At 34.8% G+C, this 17,604-nt stretch overlaps 1 protein-coding gene across 1 annotated transcript; it reads right to left on the bottom strand.

Moving 5' to 3' along the window:
• Positions 1-1,098: 1,098 nt before the first annotated feature.
• On the bottom strand, positions 1,099-15,334 carry LOC132058025 (DNA (cytosine-5)-methyltransferase CMT2-like). The gene is made up of 21 exons (XM_059450596.1): positions 14,146-15,334; positions 12,045-12,079; positions 11,822-11,924; positions 9,351-9,455; positions 9,123-9,242; positions 8,917-9,010; positions 8,201-8,394; positions 8,044-8,109; positions 7,480-7,728; positions 6,557-6,615; positions 5,660-5,726; positions 5,228-5,557; positions 4,199-4,267; positions 3,986-4,072; positions 3,793-3,880; positions 3,352-3,473; positions 3,178-3,279; positions 2,291-2,334; positions 2,139-2,208; positions 1,956-2,059; positions 1,099-1,353 (listed from the first exon to the last, which is right to left on the bottom strand). The coding sequence occupies exons 1-21, from the start codon at positions 15,313-15,315 to the stop codon at positions 1,185-1,187; spliced, it is 3,447 nt and encodes a 1,148-aa protein (XP_059306579.1). The 5' UTR covers positions 15,316-15,334; the 3' UTR covers positions 1,099-1,184.
• Between the last annotated feature and the right edge of the window lie 2,270 nt (positions 15,335-17,604).

Here is a 17,604-nt window from a genome sequence, read left to right on the forward strand (position 1 = left end):
GTAGATACGGGGGTTGGGGGGTGGGGGGGTGGGGCTGGGGACTTTGGAAATCATGCTAGTTGTAATGTCAGTTTATGTATAAGCCTTTCATTTTGACAGTATGAGTTTTAAATTTGACGTTTTCTATCCTTGTAAATTTTAAATTTTGGAGTATATTTCTATGCCATTTTAATTATTTTTCAGAGAAAGCAAAAATAACATTTGCTACGTAAGCTATCCAGAATTCAACTCTAAACTCTTCAATTTATCCATGGTACAATCAAAAGGGGGGAAAAGGCCTTCCATGACCAATTTAGGAAAAAGAAAAAGGAACTAACTTTTTAGAAGATATTTTGATTTAAAAAAAACAAAAACAAAAAAAGAGATCACTCTTATGAAAAAGTTGCCTTCTCCAAAGCTACATTTCCGTAAAAACTTACCAACACCGAGTGTTTACACTTTACACCAAATAAATAAATGTTTGTTAGAGTTATGTTTCAACCTTTTTTGAAACCATAAATAGTTGTAACAAGAAAAATCCATACAGCGCAAATGAACCTTGATGTATCAAGCTTTCTACAACAATAGCATATTTAAGACTTCATTCCCACATAAATTATTAGATGTAAATTAGTATAGTCAGACCTCTGTATAATAGTTTTTCACTATAACAACCAAGTTTTCTTTGGAATGGACTCACCATGTTATGTTATACTATATATTCTCTATAACAACATTTTGTTATAGCAGCCAAAAAATATCTAGATAAATGACGCCTGAGAGAGGGTTGACAGTAGTATATATTCGTAAAACTTAGGATAAGGAAAAAACTAAGACTGCAAATATAAAAATGCGCTGTTCGAAAGGAGAATCTATAAATGTATGAAAACAGGATTACATAAAAGGTTATTGTAGTTCATTGATCAACACAGTCAATCAACTAAAGCCAAATCCTGATCTTGTTTGGGCAAGCTATCGAATCAATTTCAGCATCCATTCAGCTCAATAACAGTTAACTGCCATACAGAAGAAATTTCTACGCACTGTTCAGCCCTATATATGCTCAGTGGGGTCGAAGGCTGGGACCACGAGGGTCTATTGCCCCCAAACAGCTCAATGTTCATACAAGAAAATGGAATAATCTGGCTAATGAACAATAGTAGCTCCGAAATCGCCAATGGAGAAAAAAATTGATGAATATGCGTTCAATTTTGCAAGACAACAATGTCATCAATCGGAGGCGTTAAGAATGAGAAATTTGATGGCAATTTAATAAGAGGCTCATTTCCAGCTAGCCTCTGATAGGCAAGTCCAAGTGCATACCCAAGCGCTCGCCCAACAGGAACTGCTACGGCATTCCCGACTTGGCAATACCTACACCAAAGTGAACAACACTATGAAAGCCAATTTATAAAGGTAGAAGATGCAAAGAATATCTTGAGTAGTTTGACTCATATGATCATGTAAATTGCATCAAATTAACATGTGTTAGGAGGAATCAACCGTAACTACTTCACGGAGATTCAATATATGTACAGTGGAACTACGTTCATTCCACAATTTAAGGTTAGCACATTTACAATGTAGTAGTAATGATCAGCCTACTTTATTTTCCTTGAAAATTCTATAAGAAAAGAAATTGGTTATATATACCAAAATTTTCTGCATCTCACATGTTGGTCATAAATCATAATTGTTGAGTAATATGACCACCCATCTAAAAGCTTATAGACTGATTGAGAGACATTTATTTATTTTACGTCAACAGCACGTCCCATTGCATGTGTGCCCAACTCTTTTCTTAGATCAAGTATGTGGATTTTTTTTTTTTTAAACAATTGATGGCAGTTGGACTTGAACTAAAGTATGAAAGCTGCAAGTTATATATGTTTTCTTTTCCTTGTCTCAAGATCTTTAATTAGTAATTGAGATCGACAAGCTACAAAAACTTTTTTTTTCATCAGCAAACAAGATACCTTTCCTTGAGAGTACCAGTAAACCTATAGAAATCTGGAAAACCTTGCAATCTTGCATATTCTCGTATGGTCAGAACTCGATCCTGCTCTGGGTGTAAGATAGCCTGAACAATATTGAAAGCTCAGAAAAGCCAACAAGTTTTATGTCGCATATTTGATGGCAACAATAACACAACAAAGTACCTGTGCACGATGATTAGGAAACGTGACTAATGTTGCTACTGTTTCATCCCACCATAATCTCCCAAATGGCCTGCAATTCAAAAAACATTTAGTTGTCTATTGGATATTATTGAAGAACGAACTATGACAAGCTACTGAGAAAGCACCATAACCTTTTAGACTTTCCATGCTCAAAATTGAAGGCACAATCAGGAACCTACATTTAAGAAGCATGATTCGGATTAGCAGGAATGATACATTATTTTGTAGGTACCAAAAGCTACAAATTCATCATAATAAGGGTGTGTTTGGTATGGCAGAGAACAGTTTCTAGAAAATGTTTTCCAATTTTCCCATGTTTGGTTGCGTCAAAATGTTTTGGAAAACATTTTCTCCAGGAAAATAAGTTCCTTAAAAATGAGAAAAATGACTTTCCTAGTACAAGTAGGGAAATAAGTTCCACAAGTGGCATTCTACATTTGATCGTGTCCTCCCTACCCTCAACCCAGTAGTCCCTATCCCCACCACCCATACCCCAGAGGCGAATCCAGAATTTCAAGAGGATGGGTTCACCATTGCTTTTAAGATAAGATATAAAAAACGTTAAAGGCTGCTTAGAATTTTTTTTAGAAAAAAAAGACGCAAAAGTGCATTTAGTAGGGTTCAATCCCACAACCTTCAGGGATTAAACCCAACACTTAACCAATGCTCCACTCAGTCAAGTTTGACTATGTATTCCTTCAGTTAATATTAGATATACTTTAAGGATTATAAACCTAATACACCGAGTTTAGTCGGGTGACCATGGGTTCACGTGACCATTTTTTATACATAGATTCGCCCCTGCATACCCCTACCCCCACCCACAAATTCCATAGTATTCGTTTAGACTATATACAAATGCTTTTAGGATAATATTTTTTGCTTAAATATCAAACACAAGAAAATAAGTAAGAAACCCACTTATTTTCCTGAAAAACATTTTTCATGGAAAACAGTTTCTTTCCTACCAAACTCACCCTAAGTACTTTTAACAGAACAGCAATAAGAAATTGCCTACCATGGGCTTTCCATTTGGTAAGACTTTTGGCTCATTTGTATCACGATGAGCCACATTATCCGCTCCCACAATTACTCCAGGGAGGTCTCTGAAATTCGCTCCCTACAATTGAAATGCTTTAGAAGGAGCAAACATCTGAAAAACTCATTTTCAGTAACACAACTACCGTCAAACCTTTCTATGTGGGACTAGACAAACTCGCAAGTAATCATCCTCGTTTAATTGGCAAGGCCGATGATCAGACAAAACAGGTTTTTTGGTTTCCGTGACTCCACTTGATGAACAACTCATTATCTCTGAAGGAATTACAAGGAATCATTTCCACATATAAGGATAAGCACTCAGCTCGTGAAGTTAAAATGCAACTTCTCATGTGTTTAAATAGCAAAAATACAACATACCCAGTGTAATCCCACAAGTGGGTTTGGGGTTTAAATAGCAAAAATAAAAGAAAAAAAGAGGGACAAAATATATGATCTATTTTACTTTGGGAAAATTTACATGTTACGGTGAAAAGAGAAAGATAGGAGAAGACGTAAAAGGGATGAGCTAAGGAATAGAAATCCTTGTATTAGCAAGAGAAAGCCTTTAGAACTAGTGTCCAGAAGAAATTACCACGTTTAGATAGTCTTATGTATTTCTGAAACTCTGTTTGTGGGGGCATCTCATATGGCATTTCTTCACGAGTTTCATGCCATGTGACCTAAGAAAAAGTACAACAATCATTCCCTTAAAAAGATAATTTCTAAATAAACACATAATATATACCAAAATTAAAAAGGATCTCTAATAAACACAACAATCATACAGCTGGCATATCAGATATAGCATCACGAAGAACAAGAGCTTCCTCAAGGTCACGTGGTTGTCCTTCTTCATAAGCAACAGTATTCCGCTGCAAGAAGGAAATCAACTTCAATAAATGCAGACCAGCAGTATATAAAGAGCCTACAACATACAGAAAATATAAAGAATAACGCAAGTTATCAGGTAATAAAAGGCAGTGAAATGTAAAAGGTACCTCAAATTCAGGTGAGGGCCAATATTTAACAATCACGTCATGCGAAGGAAGTGGAAATGGGGGCAACCTCTGAACAAAAGAAGGAACAATTGAGATTAACTGAACACCACATAGATACAATCACCAAGTATAGCCCAGCATATCAACATGAATTGAAAGATTTTCTACCAAATCCAGTTTAAGATCTTTATTACTCCCTCCCGTCCAAAATAAGTGAATTTTTGGGGTGTGGCACACCCCTTAAGAAAGTTAATTAATTACAATAATCAAAGGGTCATTTGACAACATTACCTTTTTACTTTCCCCAAACTTTTCTTAAAGTAGAGTTCGAAGCTGAAAAACCCATTAGAGAGAAGGGTAACTTTGGAAACAATTAATTAACAATCCCTTTATTTCAAGTTGATAGTCTTACTTTCTTTTTTAGTTCGTCTAAAAAATAATGCCTCTTTCCTTTTTTGGCAGCTCTTTAATTCCAACTTTCCACATGACATGTTTAAGACTACAATACTAAAAGGGCATTTTGGTACTCTACATATCTTTAATTTAAGACCATAGAATTCAGAAGTTTTCTTTACTTTCTTAAACTCCGTGTCAAATCAAAACCAGACAAACAAATTGAAACGGAGGGAATATCCTCTTTGGGCTTTGAAAAAATCATTTATTTTAGACCAAAGAAAAAGAACTAGACATTCACTTAGAACTATGGGCTTATGCCTATAAGTGTTTGCATTCAAAAAAAATAAGTTGGTAGTCTAACTTATTTTTTGTTATGACCGGAAGATAAAAATAAGTCAAATGGGCCCAATTTTTTTTGAGATTTTAAGCACAAAATGACTTTAATAACCAAAAAAGCTGAAAACAGCTTATAAGCAACTTATAAGCCAATCCAAACGGGCTCTTAGTTTGGACCGGAAGGAGTATTTTTTTAGAGAAGAAATAACCATTCCTTTCATTCAGTAAATCTGATGGTAACATGATGGTAACAGGGCAACATACCATCTTTTTTTAATGTTTAGTGAATATACCCACCTCACTAGGAAGTGCACCCCAAAAGAAAACTCGCAACCGAAATTGTGGGAGACCATAACAACCAGCTGCCATAGTTCCAAGTCTTGCTTGGTATTTCATATGTACCAAACGACTTAAAGCATATCTTCCAAGAGATGCTTTATCGAACCTCAATATGTCAGAAACATTTTCCATCAACACATACTTAGGCCGTAAAAATTCCACAACATCCATAAAGATAATAATTTGACGATTTTTCTCATCAGACAATGGGTCATCAACATTTCTGTGGCGATTATATCCACTGATGCCCTGACAAGGAGGACCCCCACATATCATATCAACATCACCCTGCACAAAAAATTAATCAGGAAGGGAAATTAAGCGGGGATGATGATTCCAATGTCATCTAGTGAAAATCATTGCAAATGCAATAGAGGAGAAGTAACTTACTGGTAGAGGCAGAATTTTCAATTGTTGTCCCCTTCTAACAAAATCTTTTATGCTGTCTCCGCAATTTCTGAGACAAAATAAGTGATTGCACATGAAATTGAGGATGTGATCAACATGCATAACAGAATGTAAAGATCTTAATTTTCTAAATCTCAGAAAACTCCTTTTCTCTATTTCAAGTATTCACAATCATAGCTAGTTAATATTCAAACCATGCCATTGTCAAAATTCCAACAGATATATTGTTTATGTCGACACCTAGAATTAGTTTGTAAAATCCGATATCCTTTAAGTTATTTAATGTCAAGAAATTACACTTCCTGAGACAAAATAAGTGATTGCACATGAAATTGAGGATGTGATCAACATGCATAACAGAATGTAAAGATCTTAATTTTCTAAATCTCAGAAAACTCCTTTTCTCTATTTCAAGTATTCACAATCATAGCTAGTTAATATTCAAACCATGCCATTGTCAAAATTCCAACAGATATATTGTTTATGTCGACACCTAGAATTAGTTTGTAAAATCCGATATCCTCTAAGTTATTTAATGTCAAGAAATTACACTTCCTGCTTGCTCTAAACAAGTCAATCCACCAGTAAGTGGCCCTCCACTTGAACTCTCATTTCAGAATTTAACTAATTTTTTGGGGTTTCCAACTTTTTGTGAACATCAGTGTGAAAATCAACTTGGCTCTTCGTTATCTTTAAAAAACTGATGGTACTTCTAAGATTCTTCGAAAACCAAATATGATAAAGGAGAGTGTTAAGAACTTTGATATTCGGAAAGAGAAACAGTGCTTCTAATTTTAGCTAACCAAACTTCTTTTGACCAACCAAAATTGAAAGATACTATTAAAAGATGGAAGGAGCAGTATTCTAACAAGTACTTACTCCAAGTTCTCAATTGGCTCCCAAGTATCATCACTTGGACTATAACCTTTCCACCGCACCTATAAGAGTACCCACAAGAAGAAAGCAGCATTCTCAATATCAAAGCTAAGATCCAGAATGAATGTTTTTAGCATAAAACAGTCAAAAGATAAACAATACAGAAAATCAAGAATTAAACTTCATCCTCCAGCAGTTAAATCTCGTGACTTCTGACGATCACCTCACCACATGACCACATTAACATAAATCCACTATGGAAACTTCTAGCAATCGCTTTTTGTTGTTTGGAAAATCAATTTGTTTCATTGATGATACATCAAGGTGGTGCCAAATTTTGTAAAGTGAATGAGTAGCTCAACCACATGTAACAAGTAGGCCATCCCAAGGAATTTGTGTCCTCATTTTACGCCAAAATAAATTTAACAAAAAAGAACTTCTCAATACATCTAATATCCTTTTCTTCACTATACAAAAGTCTGTTGCTCCTTTTGCTCCATATTCGCCAAAAAAGCAGATGGTATGATTTTCAATTTCTAGAGAATAGGCTCTGGTACCATATTCAAAATCTGAAGGGATGGAAGAAAGGTAAAGAATTAATTTTGTACTACTAGGAACTTAATACATGTTCTTACAAGAGGCACCTAGTTATAGGTGTGAAAATATTCGAAAAAATACAAATACATGGGTGGACATAATAAATAAAAGAATGGAGTGCATTTATTGTACCATTTTTGATCAGTTTATTTGGTCAGTACTGAATGTTGACCCGCAAAACTTAAAGAAGTTCAGTTTTGTCAAAACGTAACCTTTATTCATCAATTTGGGTCCGCTTCTCTTTAAACAAACAAGGTTTTAACTTTAGGATTTGATTATTAGCCCATTAAACTAGGACAACCAACATAATATGATAGAAAAGCTTATACCTTAAAATGAAGTCCAGATTTTCCTTTGTTGTTGGGATCCCCGTAACATATGTCAACTAATCTTAATACCTCATATTCTCCAGAAGGGGCTTTAGAACCAGCTTGGGAGTTATCTTTGTTTTCACCTTCATCTCGCTCATCTAGCTCACAGTTTGAGCTTGTTTTGAAATCACTACAGCCGTATGACTGAATTAGCTTCTCCCATCTTTTCATTAGCTCCAGAAAATCCTCAACACCTTCATTCCTAACCTAAGAAAAATGTTAGGGATAATTACATTTTTGGACAACTCAAAAGAATAATAGCCAGCAAATGTATAGGCTTTGTATATTAATTATTATGGATAAATATACATATGTATACACAAAATATACATATAGTATATATCAATATACATATAATATACTTAACCAATGTCTAGGTCTTGTATATTTTGGCTAGCGCTCGTGATTAATTTTGTCTGATGGGCCAAAAATGAAAAAATCCCAAAATGTTAACTATGATTGAATATTAGCTCAAAAACATTGATAATATCTCTCATGCCTATTACAAAAAAAAGAACTTACATGTGTCTGAGGATGATTCAGTTTCAAGCTATCACAGGCAGACCTATTAAAATCAACTGCCCATTTCTAAAAAAAAAAAAAAAAAAAAGAGAGAGAGAGATTTTAGATGCATAACTTAAAAAGATAATTTGATATGAGTAAGATTTCTATAAATTACCGTCACAAGATTGAGACCAGAGAGTTTGGTACCAAGGCACAACCCCATAGACATGCCACCACAACCAGCATATAGATCCAATAATGACAACTCCACTTTCATAGGTTCACAAGTTGGCAATACCTCCAGAGGATATGTAGTGATAGGCTTATATGAAGCGTCATCAACTAGCAAAGGGGAAACGGAGCTCTTGACTGAATAGTTCAAAGGGAAAAAAAAAAAAAAAAAGCAAAGTATTAACTAATATCCATAGAGAAAATATAAACAGATTAGGTACGATTACAAGCTTCATGATACAAACTGTTACGAGAAATATAGCTGTCCATTCTCGATACTTTTATGTAGTCTATAAACAAGACCAAGTACACACAACGTATCAACCTGACTTATTGTGATTGAATACATTCTTTGTGAATCTAAGATAAGATTCTCACTTTCTCATACAACTTGTTCTTTACTTCTTACTCATTATTCTCAGAAATAAATGGCACTTATGCAGCTCACATCTCATCGTTAACAAACAAACTAAAGTATAAATAAATCCATGTCAATAGAAATTTTTTTATGAAAGTCAAAATTTAAAAGCAAAATAATGGATAAAACAGTCATGTTCCTTAACCACTGCAAACAGAAGTCTTGAGCATTGTACGCTGCCTATTGTACTAATACAGAAGGTATATGTCATTTACAAAATTATCCAGATGAATATAACTTACCATTATGCAATGTACGGAATGTGGAATAGTCAACACAGTATTCCATGTCGTAATAAAAGTGAGCAGGTGGAACATCCTTTCTATCCAAACCATGCTGCAGCAGTGACAAAATTGCAAAAGAAACAGTAAGAGCACAGTAGTCAATACTAGCAAACAATGGAAAAGCAATTTTAACAACAGGAAAAGAATATCAAGATGGATCATACCCTGGTTGGTAATTCTACCACATTGACTTTGGAAACTATGCAGTCTAGTAAATTATCATTCTCTAAAGTAGAATAGAATATGCGCTTTGGGTCATGGAAAGAAGCAGCACCTTTCAACACCTGAAATTTATTTGTAGATAGAATGTCCAAATGAATAAATTAGAAAAAAAAAAGGACTTCAACTTATACAATACAAAGTGGAAAGAAAACACTCTAGCAAGTACAAACCGTATCTTCAGCTCTGAAGAACCATTGTACTCTAAAATAATCGTCCCCCTCTGTTGTCTTGAAAAACTCCAAGATCCTGCCAATATGTCTTTTCTTGCCTTCACCCTAAAGAAATTGCTCAACATTTGTCAAGACATAGCCAGATGAGTGATTCATAAAGGGCACATAGCTGGCAAAGAAATTTCAACGTTTTGCATCAGTTTTGAAAATAATTCTTTTCTTAGAAGAAAATTTTAAAACCTGACCCTAATTTCCCTGTGAGACATGTGTTGGCATCTCTACATTGAAAAAACGATTTGAGTTCAAACATCAGGTCGTCTGGTAACATTTAACTTCATGGAGCATAATAATGCGAAGTTATATCTGCTGACATCGAACTTCTCACTCTAACTATGTTGTATGAATCTCCTTTCGCCTTATACAGATAGAGGATCAGAGAAGTTGAATCATTCAGCGACAATATCACATTATGAGCAGCAAGGACCTCCAGAGTATGAACTTCAGATGAGGAACTTACTCGGAAATAGCATGCATCCCAAGTCATGTATGTTTTGCTTATGCACCTACGCTTTCTGCTGTGCATTTTTATTGACTATTACATTAAAATACATAAAAATATCACTAGCACTTTCCATTTAGCTCTTTCCTACAAATTTCAGTATGAAGCCTACTTCGTACAAATTGCTGAAGATAGGCAAGCTCCATACACTATGGGCGATAATGGTTTTGACTAGTGACTTTTACATTCCATGTTGTGTTTTTTCATAACTTCTCTAGCATTTCAAGTTAACCACTTGTGAGTATTGAGACTTTCGTTCATGTATTATCAATGGAGTTGGGACATGACAAATTGCTCTTTACATCCATTGATTGAATGGGAACTCAAACACTGATTCTGAATTATTCTCTAACTACCTCAATTTGCTGGCCTTCTCCTATTCCAGGCATCAACATTCTTGTTATTGCCGCATCGCATGTTAAAGACTAGTCATGTCAGCTTCTAATCTACCCAGCACTTCAAAAAGTCTACTATAAACTGTTTAAGGTATCTTCTTTGCAATAAAGATACTGATTAGTAAGGCTACTATAACAGTTTAAAGTATTTTTTTGTAATAAAGATACTGATTATCCTTCCAAATACTTGTACAGTTTGTTCATGTCATATAGTTTTTTTTTCTTTTTGAGAACTGGTAATATTAAGTTCATGTCAAATAGTTCATGAACTATTATTAAGAAATAAGATTCCAACCTCATGTGTGAAGAAAAGCTACAAACATTTTTTATCATTAACTGTCTGAAGTCAATGAACATGCCTAATGTTTTCAAAGTGGTTACAAAGAATCCTTTGACGTTGTCATAGACGTACTACTACTGCGTCTCAATCCCAAACAAGTTGGGGTCGGCGATAAGAATCCTCACTGACCGTGTTCTCAATTTAATTCATCTTAAGCCAACATTAACATGAAAAAAATGAAAAGTACTAGAAGTTTTCTATATTTCCTTCTAGTATAAGAATCTCCAATTGGGCCAAAAGACACCTAGAAAGCATGACAAAAATAAATTCCTAACTAATTGGTTTCGCCTGTATAAATCTTTTTCTTCCAAATGACCTTTCTCAGTACAGTATCATATGCTTTCTCCACGTCAATGAACACAATGTGTTGAACTTTCTTTCTCTCACGATAAATTTCCATCAATCTTCTTCGTAGAATTTGTTATAGGGGCATAAATCAAAACTGATACTTAGTCACCTTTGTAGTGTCTCTAAATCTACGCCCTATCACTCTTTCGCATACCTTCATCATATAGTTTCATCATATGACATGAGTTTAATACAACGATAGTAAGTTTAATACTCTGTCCATTTCAATTTATATGTCTAACTTTCTTTTTTGGCTGTTTCAAATGGAAATGTCAATTTTTATATTTAGTAACTTCTTAACTCCAAAAATCCAAATGGCATTTTTGGTACATTACACACATCTTTAGTTTAAGACCACAAGATTCGAAAGCTTCTTGCTTTTCTTAAACACCGTGCCTAGTCAAACTGAGACAAATAACATGAAATGGAGATTGTACCATGATAGCTCGTACACCTCAAAAAAAAAAAAAAAAAATCTCCGCTAATAGGTTTTACTTTTAGATGAGATAGTCACACAATTCAACAAAGTTACAGAGTAGGCAAAAATTCGCGGTAAAAGTCTCACTATCACTCATCGACAAAATATTTTCACGTGCTTAGCCACAAAACACGAATAGGCTCACACATGACGGGACATGTTACAAAACCTAAAATAAATAAATACAGGTATTCCTTCTCTGACAGTTTTAGCTTTTAGATGGTCCAGCAATTCAATTTCAACCAATGTCATGTTAGCCACCTTGATCTAAAATATAGGTTATGACGAAAAGCATAAACCAAAATATAATTGCAAAGACTAAGATCTTATAAAAGGAGAGATAATAACTACCTTTACATATGCACAATCCCCAATATTGAATATGAAACCAGCAACCTTAGCTTGAGCATAATGGCATTCCACATTTAATACGATTTCATCTTCTTCACCAGCACTACAATAATGAGCAAGCATAAAATTAAGGAGTGAAGACGTGCTACAAGTTTTTAAAAAAGGTTAGGAAAGGGCAACATTTTTACCACCGAAAAGGACAAGTTCAATTGGTATCACTCACTTTAATTTCCAGCCTTGACGCTGCGTCTTTTTATTCTGCAATTGCCAATATACATTTATATTTAGAATGAGTAAACTTTTTTATAAGTATTCAGAATGAGTAAACTTTAATGACATGTATGCCAGACACAAAACTAAATGTTGCTTAAATATTTAAAATAATCCAGTAAAACCACTAAGAGCACAATGTAATCAATTAAAATGGCCAACAAATAATAGTTAGCTTATAGGAGCTGGTAGAAGGTTTCTGTGATTACGGCTTATAACATCCTAAAACCAACTACTTCCGTGTTCTGTATCATTGTATACATCGCAATGAAATTAATGCACATATTCCTATAAAGAACCAGGAATGAGAGGTGCACCTGTACTTCTCTGTACGAACTACATGTTGGTTAGATATTCAAAATAGTCCAGCTAAGCACGGAGAGCACAATTTAATCAATTAAAATGGCCAACAAAAATAGTTATCTTATATGAGCTGCAGAAGGTTCAAGTGATTATTCGCTTCTTTGGCTTATGAAATCCTAAAGCCAACTACTTATGCATTATATATAATCTTCTACGTTTCAGCGAAACTTCTATGCACATCTTCCTATGAAGAACCACGATAAATATCTAGAGTGTTAAGTCATGTCTACCAAGTGAAAGGTAAATTCCACAGAACTGTTATAAGACCGGTAATGTTATATGGTAGTGAATGTTGGGCCGCTAAGTCCAACATATCCACAGGATGACCGTTGTAAAGATATGATGCTAAGATGGATGTGCGGTCATGCAAGATTAGATAAGATTAAACATGACAATATTTGTCAAAAGGTGCGAGTAGCACACATTGATGATAAAATGAGCGAAGATCACTTGAGATAGTTTGGTCATTCATGCATCGACGCTATAGATGCACCGGTTTGTAGATGTGAAACTATGGAGAGTGGAAGTCTTAAACGAGGACAAGGTAAACCTAAAATCACATGGAAGGAAGTCGAGAAAGACCTACAATTCTTGGAATCAATGCACACTTAGCTAAAGATAGGCACAATGGCGGAAAATATCCATATAGGTGATAAAGTTTTAGTCTTGTTAGAGAACTTCTATTATTTTTATTATTATTATTATTATTATTTATATTTATATTATGTTTAATTTATGTTCACTTTATCGGAATGGCCTTAGGTGTTGGGTGGCTGGGTGGTGATTTAGGAGCTATGTTACTCGGACTCTTCAAAAATGGACACGGGTGCGTGTCGGATTCTCCAAAAGTAGTGCATTTTTGAAGGATCCGACACGGGTGTGGCATCATTTTTGGAGAGTCCGAGCAACATAGTTTAGGAGTCAAAGAAGATAGAAGGGGAATGAATACAATAATAAGTTCCGTGAAGGGATTCTCAAAGTTGTTTCAGTATTAGCTAGCTTTCGTTGATTTCCCTCTTGGTGGCAACCGACACATGTGGTTCCAACAACTATGCCTCAGTCCCAAACAAGTTAGTCGGCTATATGAATCCCTATTTCTTCATTTAAGCTCATATCATATCATGATCATAATCCAAACACATGGTTCCGGAGAACAAAATTGTGCTCGACTCGAGACCAAAAGAAAAGCTAAAACCCACATTTTACCGGTGCAAGTCTTTCAAACACGTGTGAGTGTGAGCTCAATTTACACTGTTTCCTCTTCTTCCCCTTCCCATCACATCCCCCTGTGTATTAGAAAATTTTAAGAAACAACCTACTTTATCGAAAAAGATTACTTTTTTTAGGTCAAGCAATTAATAGCAAGATTCTAAATCAACTTATTGGTCTTATGGTATATCTCAGTATCGAGGATGAGACCAAAGATCTGTAAAACACTACGTACCAAGATCCTCAATAGGATGCTCACTACTTGCTTATAGGACTAACAACCTGAAGCAACACACAATTGAGCCCGTCCACAGGCAGATTTATCCAATATCTGTGCTGGTGGGCTGCTTGCCCAGATAGCGTGATACAACAACAACAACATACCCAGTGAAACCTCACTTGAGGAGGGTAGAGTGTACGCAGACCTTACCCCTACCTTGGGAGGCAGAGAGGCTGTTTCAAATAAACAAATATGTACCAACCTTCAAGTCGTAACGCCATTGCCACTTTTCTTGAGCTTCCTCACCAGGTATTGGCTCCCCAATAAAACATACATTACTCTTCTGTTTCTTCACACTTTTCTCTGCTGAATCTGATGAATTATTAACACTCCCATTTTTTCCTGATGATTTTTTCCTTTTCATATCTGACCCTTTATTATTCTCATCACCATTATTATTAACACTCACTTGTATTTTTCTTGATCTCAAAGTCTTCACTTCCGATGTTTCAGGAGATTCAGTTAAAACTGAATCTTTTCTCCAAGATCCTCGGGAATCGTGACCACCGACATTTACTGAATCACTTCCCCTGGAAGCGCGTTTCTTCCACGCGCTGCTCTCTGGTGTCAGCAAAGCCATCAGTTCCCTCTTCGTGCCGTACTTTTTACTGGCGGCGCGTGGAACCGACGCGCTTTCCGGCGATGCCAACAACTCCAGTTTAGCTCCATTACAGTTGGATTGCGATTTTGGGGTTTCACCCATTTCCTTCTCACTGTCGGCGCGTGTACCCGACGCGCTTTCCTTTGGCTCCGGCATTCCTCTCTTCGTACAGCTCTTCTTACCAGCGGCGCGTGTAACCGACTCGCTCTCCGTCAATGCCAACAACTCTAATGAATTGTGACCTACATTTACTGAACCACTCCCCCTTAAGGCGCGTGTGTTCAACGCGCCGCTGTTCGGCGTCAGCAAAGCCAGCAATTCCCTCTTCGTGCCGCTTCTTTTACTAGTGGCGCGTGTACCCGACGCGCTGCTTTCCTCCAATGCCAACAACTCTAATTTTTCTTCATTCTTATACTTCCTTTTCCTCGACAATTCCGCTTCTTTTATACCCTCTGATTTCCTTGAATTTACACTTTTGCCCTTACATTTTTCAAAATTGTTTTTCATGTTTTTTTTGTCTGTAGTAGTAGTAGCACTAGTACTGAACTTGTTAGTAGTAAATCTAGAAGATCTTCTCTTTAATAGGTTATTGTTTTTGTCGTCCTCACACGGGTAAAATACTTCTAATGGTACTGGTTCTGGTTCTTCATTTCTAGGAAATGATAGAGCCAATGCATCTTGATTTGGTGAAATGGGTTTGTTTTTTTGTGGTGATGGAGTAAGATTTGAAGGGAATCTTGAAGTTTTGTTATGGTTTTCCTCGGTAGCCATTAGTGGCAGTGCCAAGAAAAGAGTTACAGAGGAGATGGTAAATTTGTATTAATCTGATTGGATTTTAACTAATAGTGGTATATTGTGGTTGGAAGGTTATAATGGTAAATATGTCAGCTTTTAATTTTTAGTAGGTCAGGCAGTCAAAGTTAAAAGAGTTTAAATGAGTCAGTAGACTTAGTTGGGAAAAACTGTTTCATCTAGGCTATGGGAATTTTAACTGATGAAGTATAAATATAGAGCTTGTTTGGATGGGCTTAAAATAAAAGTTAAATTTAAATGATAAAAAAAAAATAAGTTGGGTAGAACTTATTTTTTTTTTAATTTTCATATAAAGTGCTTTTAAAATGCTTATTTTATGCACAAAATAATAAAAACACTAAAAAGTTAAAAACAGCTTATAAGCCAATCTAAACGGGCTCATAAACTTAAAGTTGAATGATAAGGATAAATATATTGAAAATGTTTAATTAATAAAAGATAATACTTATTTATGAGAGTACAAGAACAAATATGACCATTATCCGTTTTGAAAATTGCTTACTAAAATCACCTTTATTTTCTTTTAGAATTGAAATATCGTTCAACTATCACTATTTTTATCTTTTTCGTCAGATGGGTAAAATACTTCTAATGGTACTGGCTCTTCATTTTTAGGAAATGAAAGAGCCAATGCATCTAGATTTGGTGAATGGGTTTTTTTCTTTGTTTGGGTGATGGAGTTAGATTTGAAGGGAATCTTGACGTCTTGTTATTGTTTTCCTCAGTCGCCATTATTGGCATTGCTAAGAAAAGGGTCTGTTACAGAAGACAACAGAGAAGATGGTTAAATTGGAATTAATCTAATGTGGATTTATCTGATAGGCTGTTTGGGCTTTTTTTTGAAAAGCGTTTTTATCAAGATGTGTTAGAAGAGTAGCAACAAGAGTAAAATCCCACAAAGTGGGGACTCGAGTAGAGTGTTGATAGGGACCGTTTTCGATAGAGACCGTTTTCGATAGAGCCTCGGTACAAGTACAAGTCGCAAGCAAATAGAAATAATGGAAGGGAATAAGTCATAAAAAGCATGATAGAGCAATTTAGAAAAAATGAACAATCACTATCAAAAATTGATATGATAATCGAAGTACCAGAAGCAACAAATTGAAGAGTAACAATTTGAAAAATATTTTTTTGTAAATATTATATCAGTGCTTTATGCTTAGTTAGTATTCGCTTTTAAAAATAATTAGTTTCTAAAATATTATTTCTGCTAAAAAAATACTTAATTTTTTTTCTAAAAAAATTGTCAAATACTCCCTGCATTCACTTTTAAGCATTCACTTTTACTTGTTCACTTTGAACTTTTTACGATGTTTGAGAAATAATAAATAAAGTGCATAAATTACTAATGTACCCATATTAATTGGTGCATGTTTTTATTGGATTTGACAAATGATTTGAAGTCAGTAATTAATATTACTTAAGAAAATAGGAAAAATAAAATTATCTTCTTTTGATATATTAAAAGTGATAAGTAAAAATAAAAATTTATTTTTAAAATACTGGATAAATAAAAGTGAACGGAGAGAGTATTTAACTTTCTTAAAATTAGCATTTTTAAGAAAATCTAGGCACTTTTGACTTTGTAACACTTGGCCAAACATAAGCGGAAGGTTATAGAGGTAGATAACATTAATGGCAGTCGGGGTTTGGGGGCGGGGGGGGGGTTGGGGCATCTGGCAGGAGCAATGCAACTTATAATCTTTTGTTTTGTTTTCCTATCTAATGCCTTCATTCAAATGTATTTTGTGTGATTTTGAATATTCTGTCATTTGAAAATGTCATGTGAAAATTTTTGTATCAATAACCGCGTATTGTTGAATTCAAAATAATTGGATATTATTTGAACTTGTAAATTTGAAAATCAATATTCATTTGAATATTATAGTGATGTACTTTTATATTATCATAATATTTTGAAGATCAATCAAATGACACACACTCGATGCATATGATAAACCAAATCTCATCTTAAAAAATTACCTAATTGAAAGCGATAGAATAACCTAATTTACTTAGGGAAGTATAGAACACAATTTTTTTTTTTTTGTGCATGATGTTCAATACCCATTTGGGGCCCGACTAGTATCTATTTCTGTTGGAAAGTCCCACTTTGCAAAAGATAATATTCTGCGTCCAAATTTGGTATGACAGGCCTCAGAGAGTTAAGAGTAGGCAACTATCACATAAAATATCTAGAGGCGTGTTTTGGTATTTATGATCATAGATTGTGTGTTACTGAAATTA

Source organism: Lycium ferocissimum, chromosome 1 (genome assembly GCF_029784015.1).
Source record: "Lycium ferocissimum isolate CSIRO_LF1 chromosome 1, AGI_CSIRO_Lferr_CH_V1, whole genome shotgun sequence".
In the NCBI taxonomy this organism is placed as follows: Eukaryota; Viridiplantae; Streptophyta; class Magnoliopsida; order Solanales; family Solanaceae; genus Lycium; species Lycium ferocissimum.

Excerpts from the sequence above, each read along its gene's own strand:
- LOC132058025 (XM_059450596.1), bottom strand. The coding sequence starts at position 15,315 with ATGGCTACCGAGGAAAACCATAACAAAACTTCAAGATTCCCTTCAAAT. Across the intron at positions 6,616-7,479 it reads AATCTGGACTTCATTTTAAG|GTGCGGTGGAAAGGTTATAG; the intron begins GTATAAGCTTTT and ends GTACTCTTATAG. Across the intron at positions 5,727-6,556 it reads GAGCCAATTGAGAACTTGGA|AAATTGCGGAGACAGCATAA; the intron begins GTAAGTACTTGT and ends ATTTTGTCTCAG.